General features: G+C 30.6%; 3 protein-coding genes across 4 annotated transcripts; 1 reads left to right on the top strand and 2 right to left on the bottom strand.

The window, feature by feature from the left end:
* Nucleotides 1-43: 43 nt before the first annotated feature.
* LOC126840437 (DIS3-like exonuclease 2) lies at nucleotides 44-4,858 on the bottom strand. 2 transcript variants are annotated; one of them, XM_050576183.1, is made up of 14 exons: nucleotides 4,543-4,858; nucleotides 4,293-4,451; nucleotides 4,018-4,236; nucleotides 3,803-3,932; nucleotides 3,625-3,726; nucleotides 3,259-3,530; nucleotides 3,032-3,196; nucleotides 2,783-2,975; nucleotides 2,554-2,727; nucleotides 2,231-2,478; nucleotides 1,671-1,938; nucleotides 1,380-1,564; nucleotides 939-1,134; nucleotides 44-316 (listed from the first exon to the last, which is right to left on the bottom strand). In XM_050576183.1, the coding sequence occupies exons 1-14, from the start codon at nucleotides 4,671-4,673 to the stop codon at nucleotides 122-124; spliced, it is 2,637 nt and encodes an 878-aa protein (XP_050432140.1). In that variant the 5' UTR covers nucleotides 4,674-4,858; the 3' UTR covers nucleotides 44-121. The 2 variants fall into 2 exon arrangements, with proteins under 2 accessions (XP_050432140.1, XP_050432129.1); XM_050576172.1 differs by having other exon boundaries at nucleotides 45-316; nucleotides 4,018-4,239.
* A 221-nt stretch (nucleotides 4,859-5,079) lies between these two features.
* Nucleotides 5,080-9,036, top strand: LOC126842239 (uncharacterized). The gene is made up of 11 exons (XM_050579129.1): nucleotides 5,080-5,587; nucleotides 5,655-5,916; nucleotides 5,988-6,198; nucleotides 6,271-6,413; nucleotides 6,480-6,591; nucleotides 6,766-6,842; nucleotides 6,907-7,087; nucleotides 7,162-7,307; nucleotides 7,958-8,143; nucleotides 8,211-8,404; nucleotides 8,476-9,036. Exons 1-11 carry the CDS (start codon nucleotides 5,235-5,237, stop codon nucleotides 8,762-8,764), a joined length of 2,154 nt encoding a protein of 717 aa, XP_050435086.1. The 5' UTR covers nucleotides 5,080-5,234; the 3' UTR covers nucleotides 8,765-9,036.
* Nucleotides 9,037-11,365: 2,329 nt separating this feature from the next.
* Nucleotides 11,366-16,910, bottom strand: LOC126838901 (probable cytochrome P450 6a13). Its single transcript, XM_050573683.1, has 5 exons — nucleotides 16,557-16,910; nucleotides 13,245-13,844; nucleotides 12,258-12,482; nucleotides 11,781-12,032; nucleotides 11,366-11,662 (listed from the first exon to the last, which is right to left on the bottom strand). Exons 1-5 carry the CDS (start codon nucleotides 16,846-16,848, stop codon nucleotides 11,496-11,498), a joined length of 1,536 nt encoding a protein of 511 aa, XP_050429640.1. The 5' UTR covers nucleotides 16,849-16,910; the 3' UTR covers nucleotides 11,366-11,495.
* Nucleotides 16,911-17,501: the final 591 nt, after the last annotated feature.

Below are 17,501 nucleotides of genomic sequence, written 5' to 3'. Positions count from 1 at the left end.
GTTTGTTAGAAAAAAATAAGTGTTTTATTTAAAAAAAAAAAAAATTATTGATAAGTATACAAATTTATAATAATAAATTTATAAACTAAATCACAGTTGAAGTTGTCGAATACAAAATAATTTAACTATCTCGAATCAAAATGCCTCTTAGTTTCATACAATTTTTCTTTTTCTTCAGCCGTAATCTAACCTTGCTGAATAATTGTACTATCTGCGTGTTTTCGCCAGTATTATCCCAAACAATTGTCAAAATTGGTTTTTCATCAACAATAGAGTAACTGCAAGCCTTGTGGTGTAAATCTGCATTTTTGTCACTCTAAAAGCAAATTTTTTAAATATATATATACTCCCCAAACAATAATAATAATAAGTCAAAAATCTATAAACAATATTTAAAACGCAATTTTTTTTTAATAACTTTGTCAGAACTGAAATTGTGATTTAATGTGAGCCAATAGGTACTGACGTCTATTATTTGATTACATTTTCAGTAATAAATTAAAAAAATAACTCATACACATTGAACTTTTTGGAAATCGATTGAAAATAATATAAACATTCACAAAATAATCAGTGGCTAATTGAGAGAGAACATTAAAGTGATCCTTCTCCCTGTTGTGTCTTTAAGCTATTTCTATCTCCTTACACAATGCCACTGCATTAAATAAAATGTTAGCTAAACAAATATTTCCCAAGCTCTACTTGATCTTGGTACTTTTCATATTTCATTACAACAAATCAAACAATATTTTTTTTAAAAATATGTTAATAGTATGCAATTAAAAACTGAAGCTTTCAAATTTTGGAAGTGCAATTTCTAATTTATTATGTAATACTTTTAGTTAATAAAAAATATAAGATAAATTTTTAATTTAAGACGTAATAAATACTTTGACTGATTATTTTGTTTTCAAAATAATAATACTGAAAGCACTTACAATGTTTACGTAAGTCCTAACATTTAGGTTCATTGAAATAATAACAGCTTCAAAGTAATTTTCTTTTACGTCCATAACCATTGCGTGTTCATCGAGATATCCCAATTTGTTGACAAGGCACACAGCATATATCTCTGTACTGGCTTCTGAAGCCTTCTTTGCATTGTTTTTTTTATCATTACTATTCTTGGCTATCCTATAATTCATAAGTTACAATATTTAATAAATTAATATAGATTTCAAAGTTTCATTGATATTAAGATAGATACAAAAACCAGTAGTAGGCATTGCTCGTTTAATGTTGTGGCTTACTAATTTTTGGATTTTATAATAGTTTTACCACTGTGAATGGTAAAATACATAAATTGAGTGTAATACTATTATGTATAATAATAGTGTTGCTATCTATTTAATTTATGTTATTATTATTAAGTATCTTACGCATGAATAACTTCTGGGTCTTCATACTCTTTGATTGTAGTGTCCGTTAGCAATGAAATTAGTAAACGATGCACAACTATATCAGGGTATCTGCGGATAGGTGATGTAAAATGCGTGTAATATGGTATGTTAAGTGCAAAATGAGACATATCCGCTTCTGGTCTAGCTACACAATATTCAGCTCGCTGTCAACCAAACAGTTTTACACGATAAAATAAATGAATCTCAAGATTCTTAAATATGATTTAGCATATTTCTATTTTCTTTAAAAAAAAAAACTATTTTACTCACAACCATAGGTTTGGACAATAAATTATTAATAACAATTTCACATTTCGACCAGTTTTCATTCTGACAACATGACACTATTGACTTATGAATTGATCCAGCTGACGCTGTATCTATGTCAATACCATATATTTTTAATACTTTTACAAGTTTTTCCAATGAAGTCGCCTCGGGTGCTAGATGTTGCCTAAGCAAAGCAGTGGTAGGAAAATGTTTATTCAAATGTTCTGCTACTAAAGTGTTTGCTAGAAGCATGAACTCTTCAATCAACCTAAAACACACCAAAAAGAAATGTAGGGATAAGACTTTTTTTTTTTAAAAAACCAATAAAAAAAATATAATTTTTAAAAAATAACTAAAAAAGTACACCATAATAAATACTTTATTAGAGTTATAACTAAATAGAAATTGATTTAATTATAACTCATTAATGATATAATAAACCTAACTTTTACTATGTGTCATTTCTTCAAAACATTTATGTAAGAAAGTAGTATTAATTTTTTTTAAGAGGCTATTATATCCAGAACTTAATATATCTATGTATAAATTTTAAAACAAACCAATTGCTTTCGTGAAGAATGTACAACGAATAAGATAATGGAGCACAAGTTTCACGATCAATTTCAAACGATAACTTTGGTTGGTTTATGCACAAGGCACCATTGCCAAATCGTTTCTTTCGCATTATTGATGCTAATTTGTGTAAATGACATACTGTTACGGCACAATCATTAACATTGTACCCGTTGTGCACAGTAGGAAACTCTGATTCATCCCAATCATGTTTATTGGGATTTTCCAAGAATATCTGTTAAAATATAATGCCCCGATTTAAATACTTACACTCTAATATTTTTGTCTAATCAAAAATTAAAAATTATACCTGTGCATGTGCATAATGTAACTGGGCACACGAGTGTATAATTGATCGACAGAATGTCTGCGTGACTACCTCAGCATCAGGAGTCATTTCTATAAAAACGGATACAGTGAGTTTTTCAGTTCCAGGTAACAGTGAAGCCATCATGGTCAACTCCGGAGGCAGCATGTGATACACCTATTATTATTTGTATTAAAAATGATATCTTCATTTATTGCCCTAAAGTGCTTACTCTTTGTACTAAATAAACGCTTGTGGCGAGTTCCTCTGCAATTTTGTCCAATGGCGTTCCTTGCTTAACGTAATGAGATACGTCTGATATATGAACGCCTACTTCATAGTTACCATTTGGCAGTAAAGTACATGAAAGGGCATCATCCAAATCTTTGGCAGTAGGAGGGTCAATAGAGAAAATACATTGTTTCCTGTACAAATAATAGACAATGTTGTTCAATTTAAAACTTAATAAATAAGTATTTACCTTAAGTCTTTTCGTTGTTTTAGCTCTTCTTCAATAGAAAACATTGGTGGGAAATATTGTTTTATGTCGTTAGGATACGGACTTTCTGATATATTATAGGACATTAAAATACCGGAAGTTTCGGCTTTAATCTCACCCACTTCTCCAAGCACATCTTTTAAAATTCTATAAAATCAAAATGACAGTTTATTTATTTGATATATAATTGTAAACTAAAAAATTCATACCCTTTGGGAAATCTGAAGTTATCCCATTGCTGTACTACTGCGTAATATAGTTCATTTGAATTTCTAGAATTATTTTTGAATGATATTGGTTTCATCCATTTTGATATTTTTATTAAAACCATTGGATATCGTTGATCTCTCGGAACCAGCAGGCCAAAATTAGAACTAGTCCCTTTATCTATCTGTATATATCCAACTATAACTCGATTTTCACTTTTTTCTAAAATGTAAACTACTTCTCCTGTTCTTTGACAATTGTCAGAATCTGGATTCTATATTATCAAAACAAAAACATGTTTCTGAATTTTTATGTTTTTCTTTAATTGCAATTAGATATTTATCTTTACAAAAGTTTTAAAAACTTACCCGCCATTGTGATTTTGGTAATATTCTTATAGCGACTTTGTCACCGTCAAAAGCGCGATTTCTTAATAAAACACTATTAATAAGAATATCTTTGGATTTGTCCTATAATAATACACCAACTGTTACAAAGCTAACATTTAATAGTAAGTAAAACAAAAACAATACAAATTTTACTAACAGGTGAAGGAACATATGCTTCAGAATAACATTTTTGACTAATACGTATATTTCCTTCAAAGAGTTCTCCATTTTCTAAGCCTTTTTTCACATCATCTAATGACATGTAGTCTGGGTAATATGCTTTATTACTTGATGATAGAAATGAAAATGACATACATACTTATTAGTTTTTAGCATTATTAAAGGGGTCTTTATGGTATCATTAATACTTACGAGTTATCGACTACTGATCGATTTTGATCTTTTGAGCTATTACCATTTTTGATAGATTCATTTAAAAGTGTTCGTTTCTTTTCCTTTTTATTTCTTGGTTGTTTTACACGTTTTTCTTCTACAGAGTTTTGTAAATTGTTCTTTGTCGTATCATTTGCACTATCATCTGAATGCATGTTGCTCGGTGTGAATACTAATGATTCTATCATACCCGACGTACTACTAAAAATAAAATTAATTGTTTACAGTTCGTTTCTGGAGCAACTAACATTTACCTTTTAAATTCATTATTTGACTCCACTATCTCATGTTGGCCAACAGTATTAAATTTATTATGATCGTCATTAAATTTCTTAGGTGATCCTGTTGAATGGTCGTTAATGATACCTGCTATCTTGGTTTTATATTCTTTCAAACACGGTCGTTCATTTAATCTAATACATTTTTAGAAAATAAGTTGAAACGTACGTAACCAACGCAAAACATGATAATTTAAAACTACACAGCAGTAACACTAAAAATTACTTTAAAGTTTCACTTGAATGCAAATATCTCAGAACCGACTTCGGACAAGGAACGTTTCCAATTAAACTTTTCCACTCATGGTTTACGGTCATACTTTCCAGTCTCCGTGACAGCAATTCCAAATGCTCCATTTTGACCTGTTAGTTCAAATTCACAATTTTATTTAAGTCAAAAAAAAAAATACTGTCAGTAATAATTATACAAAAAATAAATTGTAATTGGTTTCAATCGACATAGTTGTCTATAAATAAAAAGTTTAAAATTGTACTATGTTACACATTATTATGTAGTGTACATTGCCATAGTAAATAGTTATTATTACTTATGTTACAGGATCTTAATTCTTATCATTATTTGTCACCATACACGTCAAGTTATCAATATGGTAGTCAGTGGTACCACAGAATAGATAAAAAAATCGTAATGTCGGAATGGTAGCCATAATATAATCTATTATCAATGATGTTAATATTGTTTACCAGACTTGTACTCGTTGATAATAAATGGCGGGAACTTTTCTAGTTTCTACTGATCAATGATCATAACTAGCCATGTAAGTTAAATGCCGTTTTTTTAAATAATATATCAAACTGCAAACAGTACGAATATTTTTAATTTTTAAAATTAATTCACAATTATGCCAATAGCCAGATTCTGGTAATACTGTCAACGATTGGTCGATATTAATTACAATGGCCGGCGGCGCAGCCAAAAGGTCGTCGGATGACGGGCTAGTTACGGAGGGCAAAAAGAAAAAAATTTCCAAAGATAAACGCGAATCGCTTGTGGGGAAAGAAAAATTGTCATCAAACTGCAATGGAGATTCGAAGCAAAAAAAAGCTTTTTTTGCATATTTTGGTAAAACCCTTGACAGTAAAACAGAAAAATCTACTGGAACTGTAATGATTGATTTGGACAACGATAATAGCGATTTGAGTAATAGTATAGATTGCAATGCTGATCTGCCTCCCAGTAAAAAGAAGAAAAAAATCATTGATAGAAAATTAATAAAGAGTTCTTCTTTTGTCAATATTTGTGCATTAGAGTAAGTTTGAATATTTAATTAAATTTACTTATACTGTAGGAATTAAATTTGTAATATTATTTTGCAGGAGGAACGATAATTTGACTTACAACAGTTATTTTTATGAAAAGTTAAGTTGTTTTCCAAAAATTACTCATGCAAACTGGTCACTGGTGCAAAATGTTTCAGATGACGTGTTGAATTTAAGAGACACAGTATTGCACGACAATGTTGTAAGAAGCACAAATCTTGTTTTTACTACCTTAGGCTCAAATATCGAGGGCCTTACATTGGAGCCTTACCAAACATCTATTGATGTACCATACATGGTTAAATCGTTAAAAAATAGTGTATGTAAAAAATTAGACATGGTTTATTATATAGATATTTTATTACAGTAATAAATATTTCATTTTATTAGATTCCAGATTTAGCAATTTCTGATATGTACAAACAATTAAAGAAGAAACGAGTACTAACCCATAAGAACTCTAATAAAGATGAAGATATGTGGGTTGATAAATATAAGCCTGCATGTTGTGCAGAAGTCCTCGGCAATAATATGCTTGTCAAGGATTTAAAAAGATGGTTGGAATCTTATAGAAAAAACTCTAATTATAAACTCACAACATGTTTGTATTTAACATTTTTGGAAATTAAAAAAGTGAATTAATCTTTAACTAGTATATATATATTTTTTTTAGCTAGTAACTATGATGATTTGATTGATGACAGTGACAGTAATTCTAGCCAGAAAGTACCACTTAACTTAGCCATTCTCTCTGGACCAAGCGGTTGCGGAAAAACTGCAGCCGTTTACGCCGCGGCTAAGGAACTAGATGCCAATGTAATTTTCTGAATGTGAAGGTAGATTTATTTTAGCGTCAAGTTTAAATCTATTTTTTTTTTTTAGATTATAGAGTTGAACGCTTCTTGTAATCGAAATGGAAAACGAATACTAACTGACCTAATAGAAGCAACTCAGTCTCATGCTGTTAAAAAAAACATTTTTAGTATGGTTAAAGGTAATTAACATAACAATTATCTAGAGATAAATGTTCTTCAAAATACATTCTTTGTGTACTATAATAGTTTAGCAGACTTAAATAAATTGTATAATGTATATGCAATAATATCAGATCGTCTTGATACAATATACATTACATTGTAAACATTTTTTTTCTGTATACATTTGTTAGAAAAAAAAAGAAAAGTCAAGAATGTTAAAAAACAAGAAGATAAAAAAGAAAAAATGTCAATTATACTGATAGAAGATGTAAGAATTTATTTGAATAAGTTAAAAAATTACCTTTACAACTTATTGTTTGTATTTTTCTTAGGCCGATATATTCTTCGACAACTATGATGATGGATTTTTGTCTGCAATATCTACTTTAGGAAGGGATTCTAAGCGGCCATTAATTTTAGTTGTAAATGATCCATTTAGCAATCACTTAACTAAATTTTTTTTTTCAAATGAAATTACCCTTAGTTTTGACTATCCGCCCAAAAAACATTTGAGTAAGTCCCTAAAAAATGTTTTAATTGTTTTTAAAAACAAATGATTGAAATTAGGTTTTTCCCTTATGTTTCAGAAGGTCTTCTTCATTTGATAGCATTAACCGAAGGTGCTATATTGACAGAAAAGGAAATAGACTCATTGGTACATCCTTTTAAACCTGATATCAGGCAAAGTTTATTGCAGTTACAGTATATTATAAAAAGCGGAGAGCTAGTACAGGTAAATTTATTAACTTGATAATTTTCTTATGTATCCATGTCTTTATATGTTGCGACTATACTATCCCTAGAACAATGACTATCGCTCTGATAATAGATCATGCAATCAGTAAGAAACGTCAGCCCCGAAACAAAGATATGGATATTTTGACTGCCACTGCAAAGAAAGTCGTAACTTAATTTTTGAGAAAAGCAAAAACAAAGTTTTAATTTAGTATACTTATTTAAATTTTTTATGTATTCTTATACAAATTACCTATAATCCCCGACAGATTTTTAAAATATATTTTTCGTTGGAGATGTTAAAGGACTGTTTCTTTTTGTTATCAACTCCAAAATGATAAAAATCATGTTTCGACTTTCTTCAGCAATCAATATTTGAAAATTGTCAAGTTAATATTGCAATCCATGAAAATTTTAACACATACAGATGTATTTATATAATACTAGCAAATAACAATATTATTCAATTTGACGGGTTTTTATTTAAATACTTTTATTATTTTACCTAATACTCAAAAGACACCAATGTTCAGAAAATCCAAATCGGACTTCATAAGAAATTGTCAATTTCCAAATTATCAACGCATATTAACATTTTTAATTAAGTCAATTTGTCCAATATATTCTTTCTTTTAAATGTGTATTTAGAGTACGCCCAAACCTACTTATGAAAGAAACATAGACTCATTATGGTGGAATTGGCCAACATTAAACGGTAATGTGGTGTCTAATTCTGGAGAAGACGAAAAAAATAATTTCACAAAAAATATTTCAACTTTATCTCAATACTTAGATACACTGTCGCAAATGAATATTATATATTCTAAAACACAGGTATGCATAATAAACTTTTTTGATGTTCATGGTGGTGGATTATGATGAATCGCTCATTTTATTATAGAATTATGGGTTTTTGGACCCACAACCATTTTGGTATCATCTTACAACAAGAGATAGTGCTACATTATGCACTAGTAATCATTCGCCAGTTAATGCTAACGAATTGTCAATTGAAATAACCCAGTGGGTTCATGATAAAATTAATAATCAGAATGCTGTTCATGAATTACAATATCCCTCTTCAGATATTTTATGGTATTATAATGATATTACGTATAGTTGTATAACTTTTGAGATAACCATAAAGTGACCTATTTCGTTTTTAGTTCTCGGCAAAAAATATGGGAAATCTCCAAAGATATATTAAATCAAATTGGTTTGGAAAACTGCAATCGTAAAAACCAAACAAGTTTCGATTACTTGGCTACTATACGATCTATGAGCCGAATGCAGGGATCAAGCCAACCGTCTGGTAACTTACGGCACACTAAGTATTTTTCATACCTAAAGCGACTTGGTATTGACGTTAACAACATGGAGTTGAAAAACCTATGTGATTCTCTCTGTTCTAGTTCTAATTATGATAAACCTGTTGTAGTATCTGATCAGTTTTAATTAGTCATTTTATACCAATTTTTTTTTTATTATTATGAATACTTACCAATTTTTTTGTATTACTCTAAATTTTTATGGGATATACATTATTTTTGATAAATAAACCCTTAAAAAAAATATAGTGTCTGACAACTATTTTACCATGTAAAATTAGAATCTTGGTTTTAAGTCTACATCCTAATTTTGTGAATAATTGTAGTATTTCAAAAATGTCTCAGTAGCTGATGAATAACTACTTGAAAAAAAAATTAATATTACTAAAGTGAAACTGTCATTACTGTTTTAGAAATTTATATGGGAAAAATAGATTTTTAGCGATATTTTTTGTAAATTATTTTTAAATAAATATTTTAATATTGTGTTTAGACTGAGTTACGAGATTTATGTTTTATATAACAATGTTGGTTATTGATTTATAAATTTAATTGTATTAAAAATATGTTTTTATTGATTCTCGATTTACACATGGCACACCATAAAAACATCTTCAGTCTTCCATATTTTATTAAAAAGTATTTTTTTTTTTTGTCTGGAGTCTGGACTCACGATATCTTCTAAAATGCTGAACCAATTTCTTCAAGTAGGAAATCTATAAATTAGAAATCGTACCTAAAAGTTACTTTAACTGGCAAAAGTTCACCTATTGCTCTTCAAAATCGAGAAAAACACCCAAAAGGTTAACAAATGTTCAACTTAAAAATACGGAGTATTATAGCCTTATAAAAATTAGTCTAATTAGTTACAAATTTGTATGGAATAGTCTCTAGACTCAGTAATATCAAAATACGTTGACAAACTAAATGAATATCAAAAACCATTTCCCTCAGAAGAGGTAGAAACTTTTTCTTAATTTGTCTTTTTTGAACAAAGTTTTAGAACTTAAAGTCTTAAAACCAGTCTAAAGCTACATCTAATGTAGAGCTTTAAGATATATGTTTTTAGAATATTGTTGATTTATGTATGTTATAGCTTATAACATAAACAATTTTCTTAAAAATCTGTAGTCAAATTTAATTTTCAATAAATAAAAAACAAAACGCCCAGCCTAGCTAAGCATACGAATATATTACGATTAATATCAGCTTGAAACATCTGTTCTTTTCTCATTTTAATGAAACGTATGCCATTTGCATCTCACTCAAATGTTACAACGATTATGGCTTCTCTCTGAGAATCATCGATGTGTGCTAGCGCACCATGACATCATCATACATGTAACACTGGCCCAAATACACTTCGGCGGTCAACACCATCGAACTGATCTCTTCCGGTCCAAACCCCTTGCCTTTCAATTGTAGTTTCGGGTTTTCACAGTCCTTGACTACATTGAATGGCCAGTGCATCATATCGACTTGTATTTTCTCGTCTTAAAAGCAGTACCCTATTAATCTGTTGGTATCGAACACAGAGTTTCTGGGGTTCATGGACACTTGGCTTTTGGCTCTATAACTGGGTAGAAACAAACTCGTTGAAAATCGCAGAGTAATCGTGATAAAATTAATTTAAAAATAACCAGGGCCGCATTTAGGAACTGTAGTCTCCTGTAGAGTGTAGACTGAACCTGTGGTGCGCTGGCCCTAGTCCCTACTGGGTAGTATGGAACACCCTTCATTGAAAAGGGGGTCTAGGGGCCCTCCGCCGAAAATGTTAACATTCAAGATTCATATTTTAGAGCTATTTTCTAAGTAAAAACCTAAAAAAATAAATTTAATATTTTGGATGAGGTATACATGAAAATCATTAAGGTATTCAATACGATTTTTATCATTGTTATGAACAGTTATATGTTTATATGTTTCCCAATATGCAAAAGTTGGATGTTAAATTTTAAATATAACATATTGTAATTTTAAGACGATATATTAGTAAAATCTACCCAAAAACTTGATTTTTTTTTATGTTGTTCTATGGGATATGGGGAACATGTGGATAGGTCGTAAAAGTCACTTTGGATGTTATAAGTGGGAGTTTTTGCACTTTTTGGACAAGTTTTCCACATTTAGAGCCTGCTTGCTTGCTATCGTTCAAGCTCATTTCCCGCTAATCCGTTTTTTACATGTTTTGCAATACAAATCTCGAAAAATCTCCACTTCTAATCGACGGATTTTCACATTCTTTATCTCGTTCTGTTTCATGTAATATGCTCGTCAAATTGTAAAGAACTAAGAAGGGGTTTCGATAGAATTAAGGGGGAGGGGAGAGGGCGGAGCGAAAGCATAAAACCCATTTTTTTAAAATAAAGTTTATGAAGTTGCCAAAATTACAAATCTTCAGTTACAGTGAAACGCTCTCTACAATTTTTCGAATATATCACCCACATTAGAATGAGACCAAGAATGCGAAATTCCATCGATTAGAAGTGGAGTTATTTCGACTTTTATGAGAGTACCTACCTTTTTCTCCCTAAATTAATTCCTACTGGGAACTTATATACCTACATGTAAAAAAAAATATTTTTTGAAAACAATTTTTTTTCAAAGAGGAATCAAAATTTTAAAAACCCTAAGACGGAAAATAAGAAAGTTAGCAATTTCACTACCCTATTGCCTCAAGTAAACATATCTTAGGCAAATACAAGGGAAAAAAACGGAATATAACAAATAAAAAAATTGTATTTATTAAAGAAAACTACGTTATAAGTTAAAAAAAAACCTTTTTCCTTCCATAAACAGTTCCATTTACACGATATTTGTATATTTGTTAGAGTTTTTGTATAAGCAAAACCATTACTTCAGACATTTATCGGTCTGAATTTAAGCCAAACGCTTTTGGGTATATTTACAAGACTACCTATGACGTATTGAATGGGAACTTGTGTCTTTTCGCATGGCAAAACTTCGTAGTTGGTTAGTACTTCCGACAAAGCCAATTTCATTTCGAACTCGGCGAATCGTTTTCCTGTAAAATTATATAGGTAGATAGTTATTATCAATTCTCGGCCATTGGACGACGAGAACCTTTCTACTTCAGAAAAACCGTATAGTTAATAATACGCAAATCGCAAAAAAAAATGTACCTATGCAAAACCGAGGACCGTCTCCAAAGGGCATGTACGTGTTGGGATGCAATTTGTTGATGTTTTCTTCGGAATACCTCTCTGGATCGAAGTTCAATGGGTTTGGATAATTCTCGGGGTCGTAGTGTATAGACTTTGCTGGTATAATTATTTTCGTACCGGGTCTAAGCGTTATGTCTGTATCCGGTATTGTGTACGGTTTGGTCACTATCCTGTTTAACGTTATGAGTGGAGGATACTTTCTCAGTGTTTCTGAAAATCGTCCATAAAAAATGATATCATCGTCGTTATATTTTATAATAATTATTCATTGAATACAGTAAATTGTCTAGGACACACGCCACTTGTAATATTTAGTTCCGGTTTTTTAATGGGTTTTTTTTTCAGAAATATAGTGCAAAGATATAATAGTAGTACATTAAAAATATTGACATGAAAATGCGCTCTTACTTTATAATAACAAATGTTAAGCCTTACCTTTGATAATCATGTTCAAATAATGTAGTTTGTTTAGACATTCGACGTCCAATTTACCACCGTTTTCGGCTTTGACGCCGGCGATTTCCTTTCTTGCCCTTTCCTGAATATCCGTCTTCAATGCTAACTCATACAAACAAAAGCTCATGGAAGTCGAAACTGTTTCAAATCCCGCAACGAACAAAATGTACGCGTTGGCCACAATATCCAATTCAGAATATTTTTCTAAAAGTTGGACAAAACAATAAATGATTCTGCTCGTACGTCCTACCAATGTTAATTCATTTGAATACTTTCTACTACTAAAACTTACATAGCTAACAATTTTATTTTTTAACGTGTTTCTTATATGTATTATCATCATAATATCGATATCTATAATTACATACAGCCAATGAAATGTTTTGTGTAATCAGTGTACTTATTAAAAAATGTAATTTAACATTGAGCCTCTGTCAACCTTTCTACTCTTATTCTTGTAATTTTAAAATATTTTCTCTGTTACTTATAAAAGCTAAATTTACTTTCAAATCATTATTCATAATGATTCTATAAGACATTGCTACGAATGGAGTATATATGGGCGAATACGCCAAATACAAATTAACTTTTGGAGCACCCCCCCCCCCCCCGCAGAACTCTTTAAAACTTACCTTGCACGTCTGTTACGATAGAAAGAATGTTTTCAATTTTTTTGGAATTATTTTTCGATTATTTTGACCGTGATCGTATAAAGTATTTTTGGTTTTTTTCTATATTCTTCATTTCTACAAAGACATTGAAATCGAGTTTTTTCGTGTTGCCCAAATTTGAGAATTTTTTTATTTTTTCAGTAAGCTAAGAAAGTTTTATATATAAGTAAATTTCAAATTGGGTTCTCCTTAAAAATCCTTCGAATTGAAAAAAATATGAAGAAAAATCATAATATTTTATTATATTAAATTATTTTATATTGTAAGCAGTAAGTAATAAATAAATCCAGCTTACCTTCATCTTTCAGCTCAGGATTCAGCACTAAATCTTTTCTGGCCTTCATTAAATGATGAACAAAGTCGTTTCGCTGACAATCATTTAGTTGTCTGTAGTGGATGGTCTGTTGGAAGGCGTCTCGGAAAAAGTCAATGGTTTTTTGAGAGTAAAAGTTCATGCCGAGCAGACGTACAAGCGACGGTTGCATGAATATAATAGCAGCCCTTAACTGAGACTTGTATGAAGGAGTGAAAACGGCCTTGCCGTGCTTGCGGAATTCCGAGTCCGGGTCGTTGATGGCGTCTACCTTTAGTCCGAATGCACAGCTACCTATAACGTCTGTTGAATACTTGCCCATCATATCCCGAATTTCCATCTTGCCGGACTCTTTATCGATCGATTGGCCGATGGTCTTTAACAGGATGTCGCTGCATTCTTGGATTTGTTCGATCATATACTTAAGCTTGTTGGTGGTAAACGCTGGGCTGAGCTTTTGTCGCATAGTCCTCCAACGTTCGCCGCCCGTAAGAAATATATTTCCGTTTAACGGGTTTGAATGAATATCATAGTAAATACCACGATCGGTAAAATGACTAAAGTCTTTGATGAGCACTCGACCTGTCAGAAATTATATTTGACGATTATTATCTAATAAAAATAATAGTTTTATAGTTTCTAATTTTTTTTTCGACGGGTGGAACCCTTTTGGATACATTAGATGTATATTAGATCCAGACAATAAAACCGGAAATGACTGGGGATTGAATCTACGACAAGTGGAGACATTTGAAGGATGACCATTTATATACTAATATGAATGCGTTAAGCTTTCGTGGATTGAAATTCCATTTTGCTGATTTTCGGATATATCCACGTTAGTATTTTTAGGTCGACGTTTCGAACGCATTGCACTCTGCAATGAGTTCGAAATGTCGACCTAAAAATACTAACGTGGATATATCCGAAAATCAGCAAAATGGCATTTACATACTGTATTATGTATTACTTGATAGTACTAAGAAGTCATAGAAAGGTAGATTTAAAACAGTGACTAAATTGAATATTTAGCAGACGTGACATGACTCGGAATTCCCGCATAATTCATAGTGGTAGGTATAGTTTATGTAAATTCCAAATTTAAAGCTCAGATAATAATACTACCATATCTAAATGGAATGAAAAAAATGGATAAAAGTTAGTAGAGAAAAATATATTAAATACCTACGAGAGTATTATGACAGAATGGAAAACTGGAAAACTGTTATCGACGCCAACACATAGTTATGGGAATTTGTAAAAATAAAATATTATTTAAGAGAGACTTTAAAGAGAACCAAACAAAAATTTTAAGTGTGAAATTGTTTATAAATTCAAGTAATTAACAGACCATGTACTTATTGTAGATTTTAATTCACGGTTGCCTATTAGTTCAGAGTATTGAGGAGTAAGAAGTGATTCAAAAGGCCTAAATTCGTGAGGATTAATTAATTAATTTTTTTACTGTAGTGTAAAACAGAATAAAATATAAAAAAGTGTCTATTTTAATGACAAGAGTTAAACTGTTAAAGAAACGGAAAAGGTTTTCCTTTTCTATTTTGTACCAGGATAGGACTGAAATAAGAGGAAAAAAACATGACAAAATAGTGTATTAATCTGAGGAACCCAACAAAATTTTGGATCAAGATAAAAACCTACTTATTTTGCATAATCTATTATAGTATAGTAGTTAATTAAAATGGTAAATTGTCTAAAAATAATTATTTAATGTTCGGTAAAATATAATTTATTGCGAAGCTTTAGATGTTTAGTATAATTTGAATAGTCATCGTATACTTTATTACTATTTAATAGTGGGTACTTAAATAGTTTTTTAATGATAATAATTTGTTTCATTAATTTTATAGTTGGAAAATTAAATTGCATTACGTACATTCATGGTTATAAAACAAAGTGACACAAAGAAATTATGCTTGTGTATAATTTACTGTTATATAGTTTCGGCCTTCGATACAATAGGCAAAATAAAATCGATATTTTATGATATTTTTTTTGTCTTTGAAGTAATGGTTTTTTCTGTGGACTGATTTACTGGAGTAGCATTTCTATCGATCCGTAATCGTATGCGAGTGGTACTTCGCTGGGTCAAAAGAAGGAAAAGTCTACTTCACCTCTAAACCCGGAAAAAAACTAAAAAATAAATTGATCAGTCAACTTGAACTTTGACTTGCTTTAATTAGCGAAAAACGGTCGGATCGAAATGTTTATAAAATATTTATTAGGCTTGCCCCTACCCACAAATCGACTCAAAGCCAAATTTGAACAAATCTTCGCCATCCCTAAAGTGACTTTCTTCTTCTTCTTCTTCTTCTGGCCTATTAATACGGACCATTAAGGTCCCTTGCCGCTTCCACAATCCTTGTCATTCATACTAGTTATTAAGGCCTAAGAGACAGTATATATTTTACAACAATTTACCCCTAGTGTCCCTTGGGCTCTGACTATATTTTTATAGTACTCGTATATACCATTAACCCTAATCTATTGTGCCCTATAACCTATACCAACAATTTTTTCAAACATCAGTATTTAAATTTGATATTATTAAGAAAAAACGAAAAAATGCTTTTAACACGATTCTCGATTCACAATAATTCTTAAAAAATTTACATAGTTGTTGATGTTCGATTTTTTGTCATGTATAGGATGATTTTTAAAAGATAAGACACTTATTTTCTCTTAAAAATAGCATTTTTTTTCTTTTTTGAGATAATTTAGTTTATGTTATTTTACAATATTAAATAATAGTCAAATTTTTTACTTTTTATTCTAGAGCTTTATCAACTTTTACAACTAAAATGGTTACATATATTATATTTAATAAACTTATTAAATTATGAATAATTTTCTGAAAATTTTCACTGGCCGATAACCAGTTTTGGCTAATTACTTTTAAAGTTACTTACATTTAAAATTTAGGACAGGAGTGGAATGTTGTAGAATAATGTGTGCAGAATCGAGATGAACATAATACTACACTTTACCCTTCCTTCCGCCCTTAACTTTAAACTTAAATGTAACTATCCAAAACATTTTTACATAACTCTATATGAAATATTCATTTTTTGTGCTGTATGTGCAATTTTTTACACAATATAAAAATGGTTTTTTAATTTACATGTTTAATGGTCTCTCATTTTTGTTAAATATTTACTTTGACTCTTAAAGAATCATGAGTACAAGTATATTTTATTTTATTTATTCGATAGTAACGCCACATAGAAGTGAAATTAAGTTATTAAAAGTATAATTTTAAGAATTGTAAATAGTCACCTATTAGTTCTGGGTCTTTGATGACCAGCTGTGGGGTACGCATATTGTACACTCCAATATACGGTTGGTCGCCCATTTCCTGGTAGATGGTATCAATCACCTCCATTGTATGCTGTAGGCCTACTATGGATTTAAAAAAATGGCCAAATAACGGAATTGGTGTCCGCAGGGTTTTTACGCCTGACTTTGACCAGTAGCTATAGTTCCACGTGACATAAGCGTATAAAAGGGCTACGACCGCTGCCAAAATGGACAGTTTTATATCGAAACTCTCAAAAACGGACTTGAACATTTTGGTTTGCTAACGCACATGTGTACGACACTAGTCGATAAATTCGATTAAAGTCCGTAGCGCCTTATTAACTGATTAGATATAGCTTGTCTAATATCTGACGTATACAAAATCATAAGTGTTATTTATATCAATGACGTGATTCTGTGGTAGAAATAACGCCAACACTCACATTATGTTTACTGCCTACAGGGTGTCCAATATAATTGGGGTACCAATTTTAACCGTTTGAATTAGGTACATAATATTACAATAATCCATTCAACATAAGACACTCATTTTTTTATTTTATTTGTATGTATAAATATCTTGTTTAAAGAGTAATTCGAGTACCTACCTTCGAAGCTGTTACAAAACTGGTTCCGTTGCCTAAATAGATTTTAGACGGTCTGCCTCATTTAGCAATAATCTATGTAGTACTGCAATGAATGTATCCGTTGTAAAGGCCGTACTTGTTCAGTATGTATTATGCCTTATTGTAACTAAACAAATAAATATTGCTACCAAAGCCTTTTCTGTTATTTTATGTGCTTGGTTTCGATACGAATTGTTAGCAGTCCAGCACAATCAGTAATAATATATCATTTTGGTGCAGGTTGTGTTCGTACCCAAGAAGCAAGATACATTTTGAACAACTATCTTTCTTTAACTCA

This window comes from Adelges cooleyi, unplaced genomic scaffold (assembly GCF_023614345.1).
Source record: "Adelges cooleyi isolate 19-005CV unplaced genomic scaffold, UGA_ACOO_1.1 ACOO_flye_CR_arks_rails_tigmint_CR_PRNA_108, whole genome shotgun sequence".
Classification (NCBI taxonomy): Eukaryota; Metazoa; Arthropoda; class Insecta; order Hemiptera; family Adelgidae; genus Adelges; species Adelges cooleyi.
The sequence above is the reverse complement of the archived record's forward strand: the minus strand, read 5'-3'. Positions and strand labels throughout refer to the sequence as shown.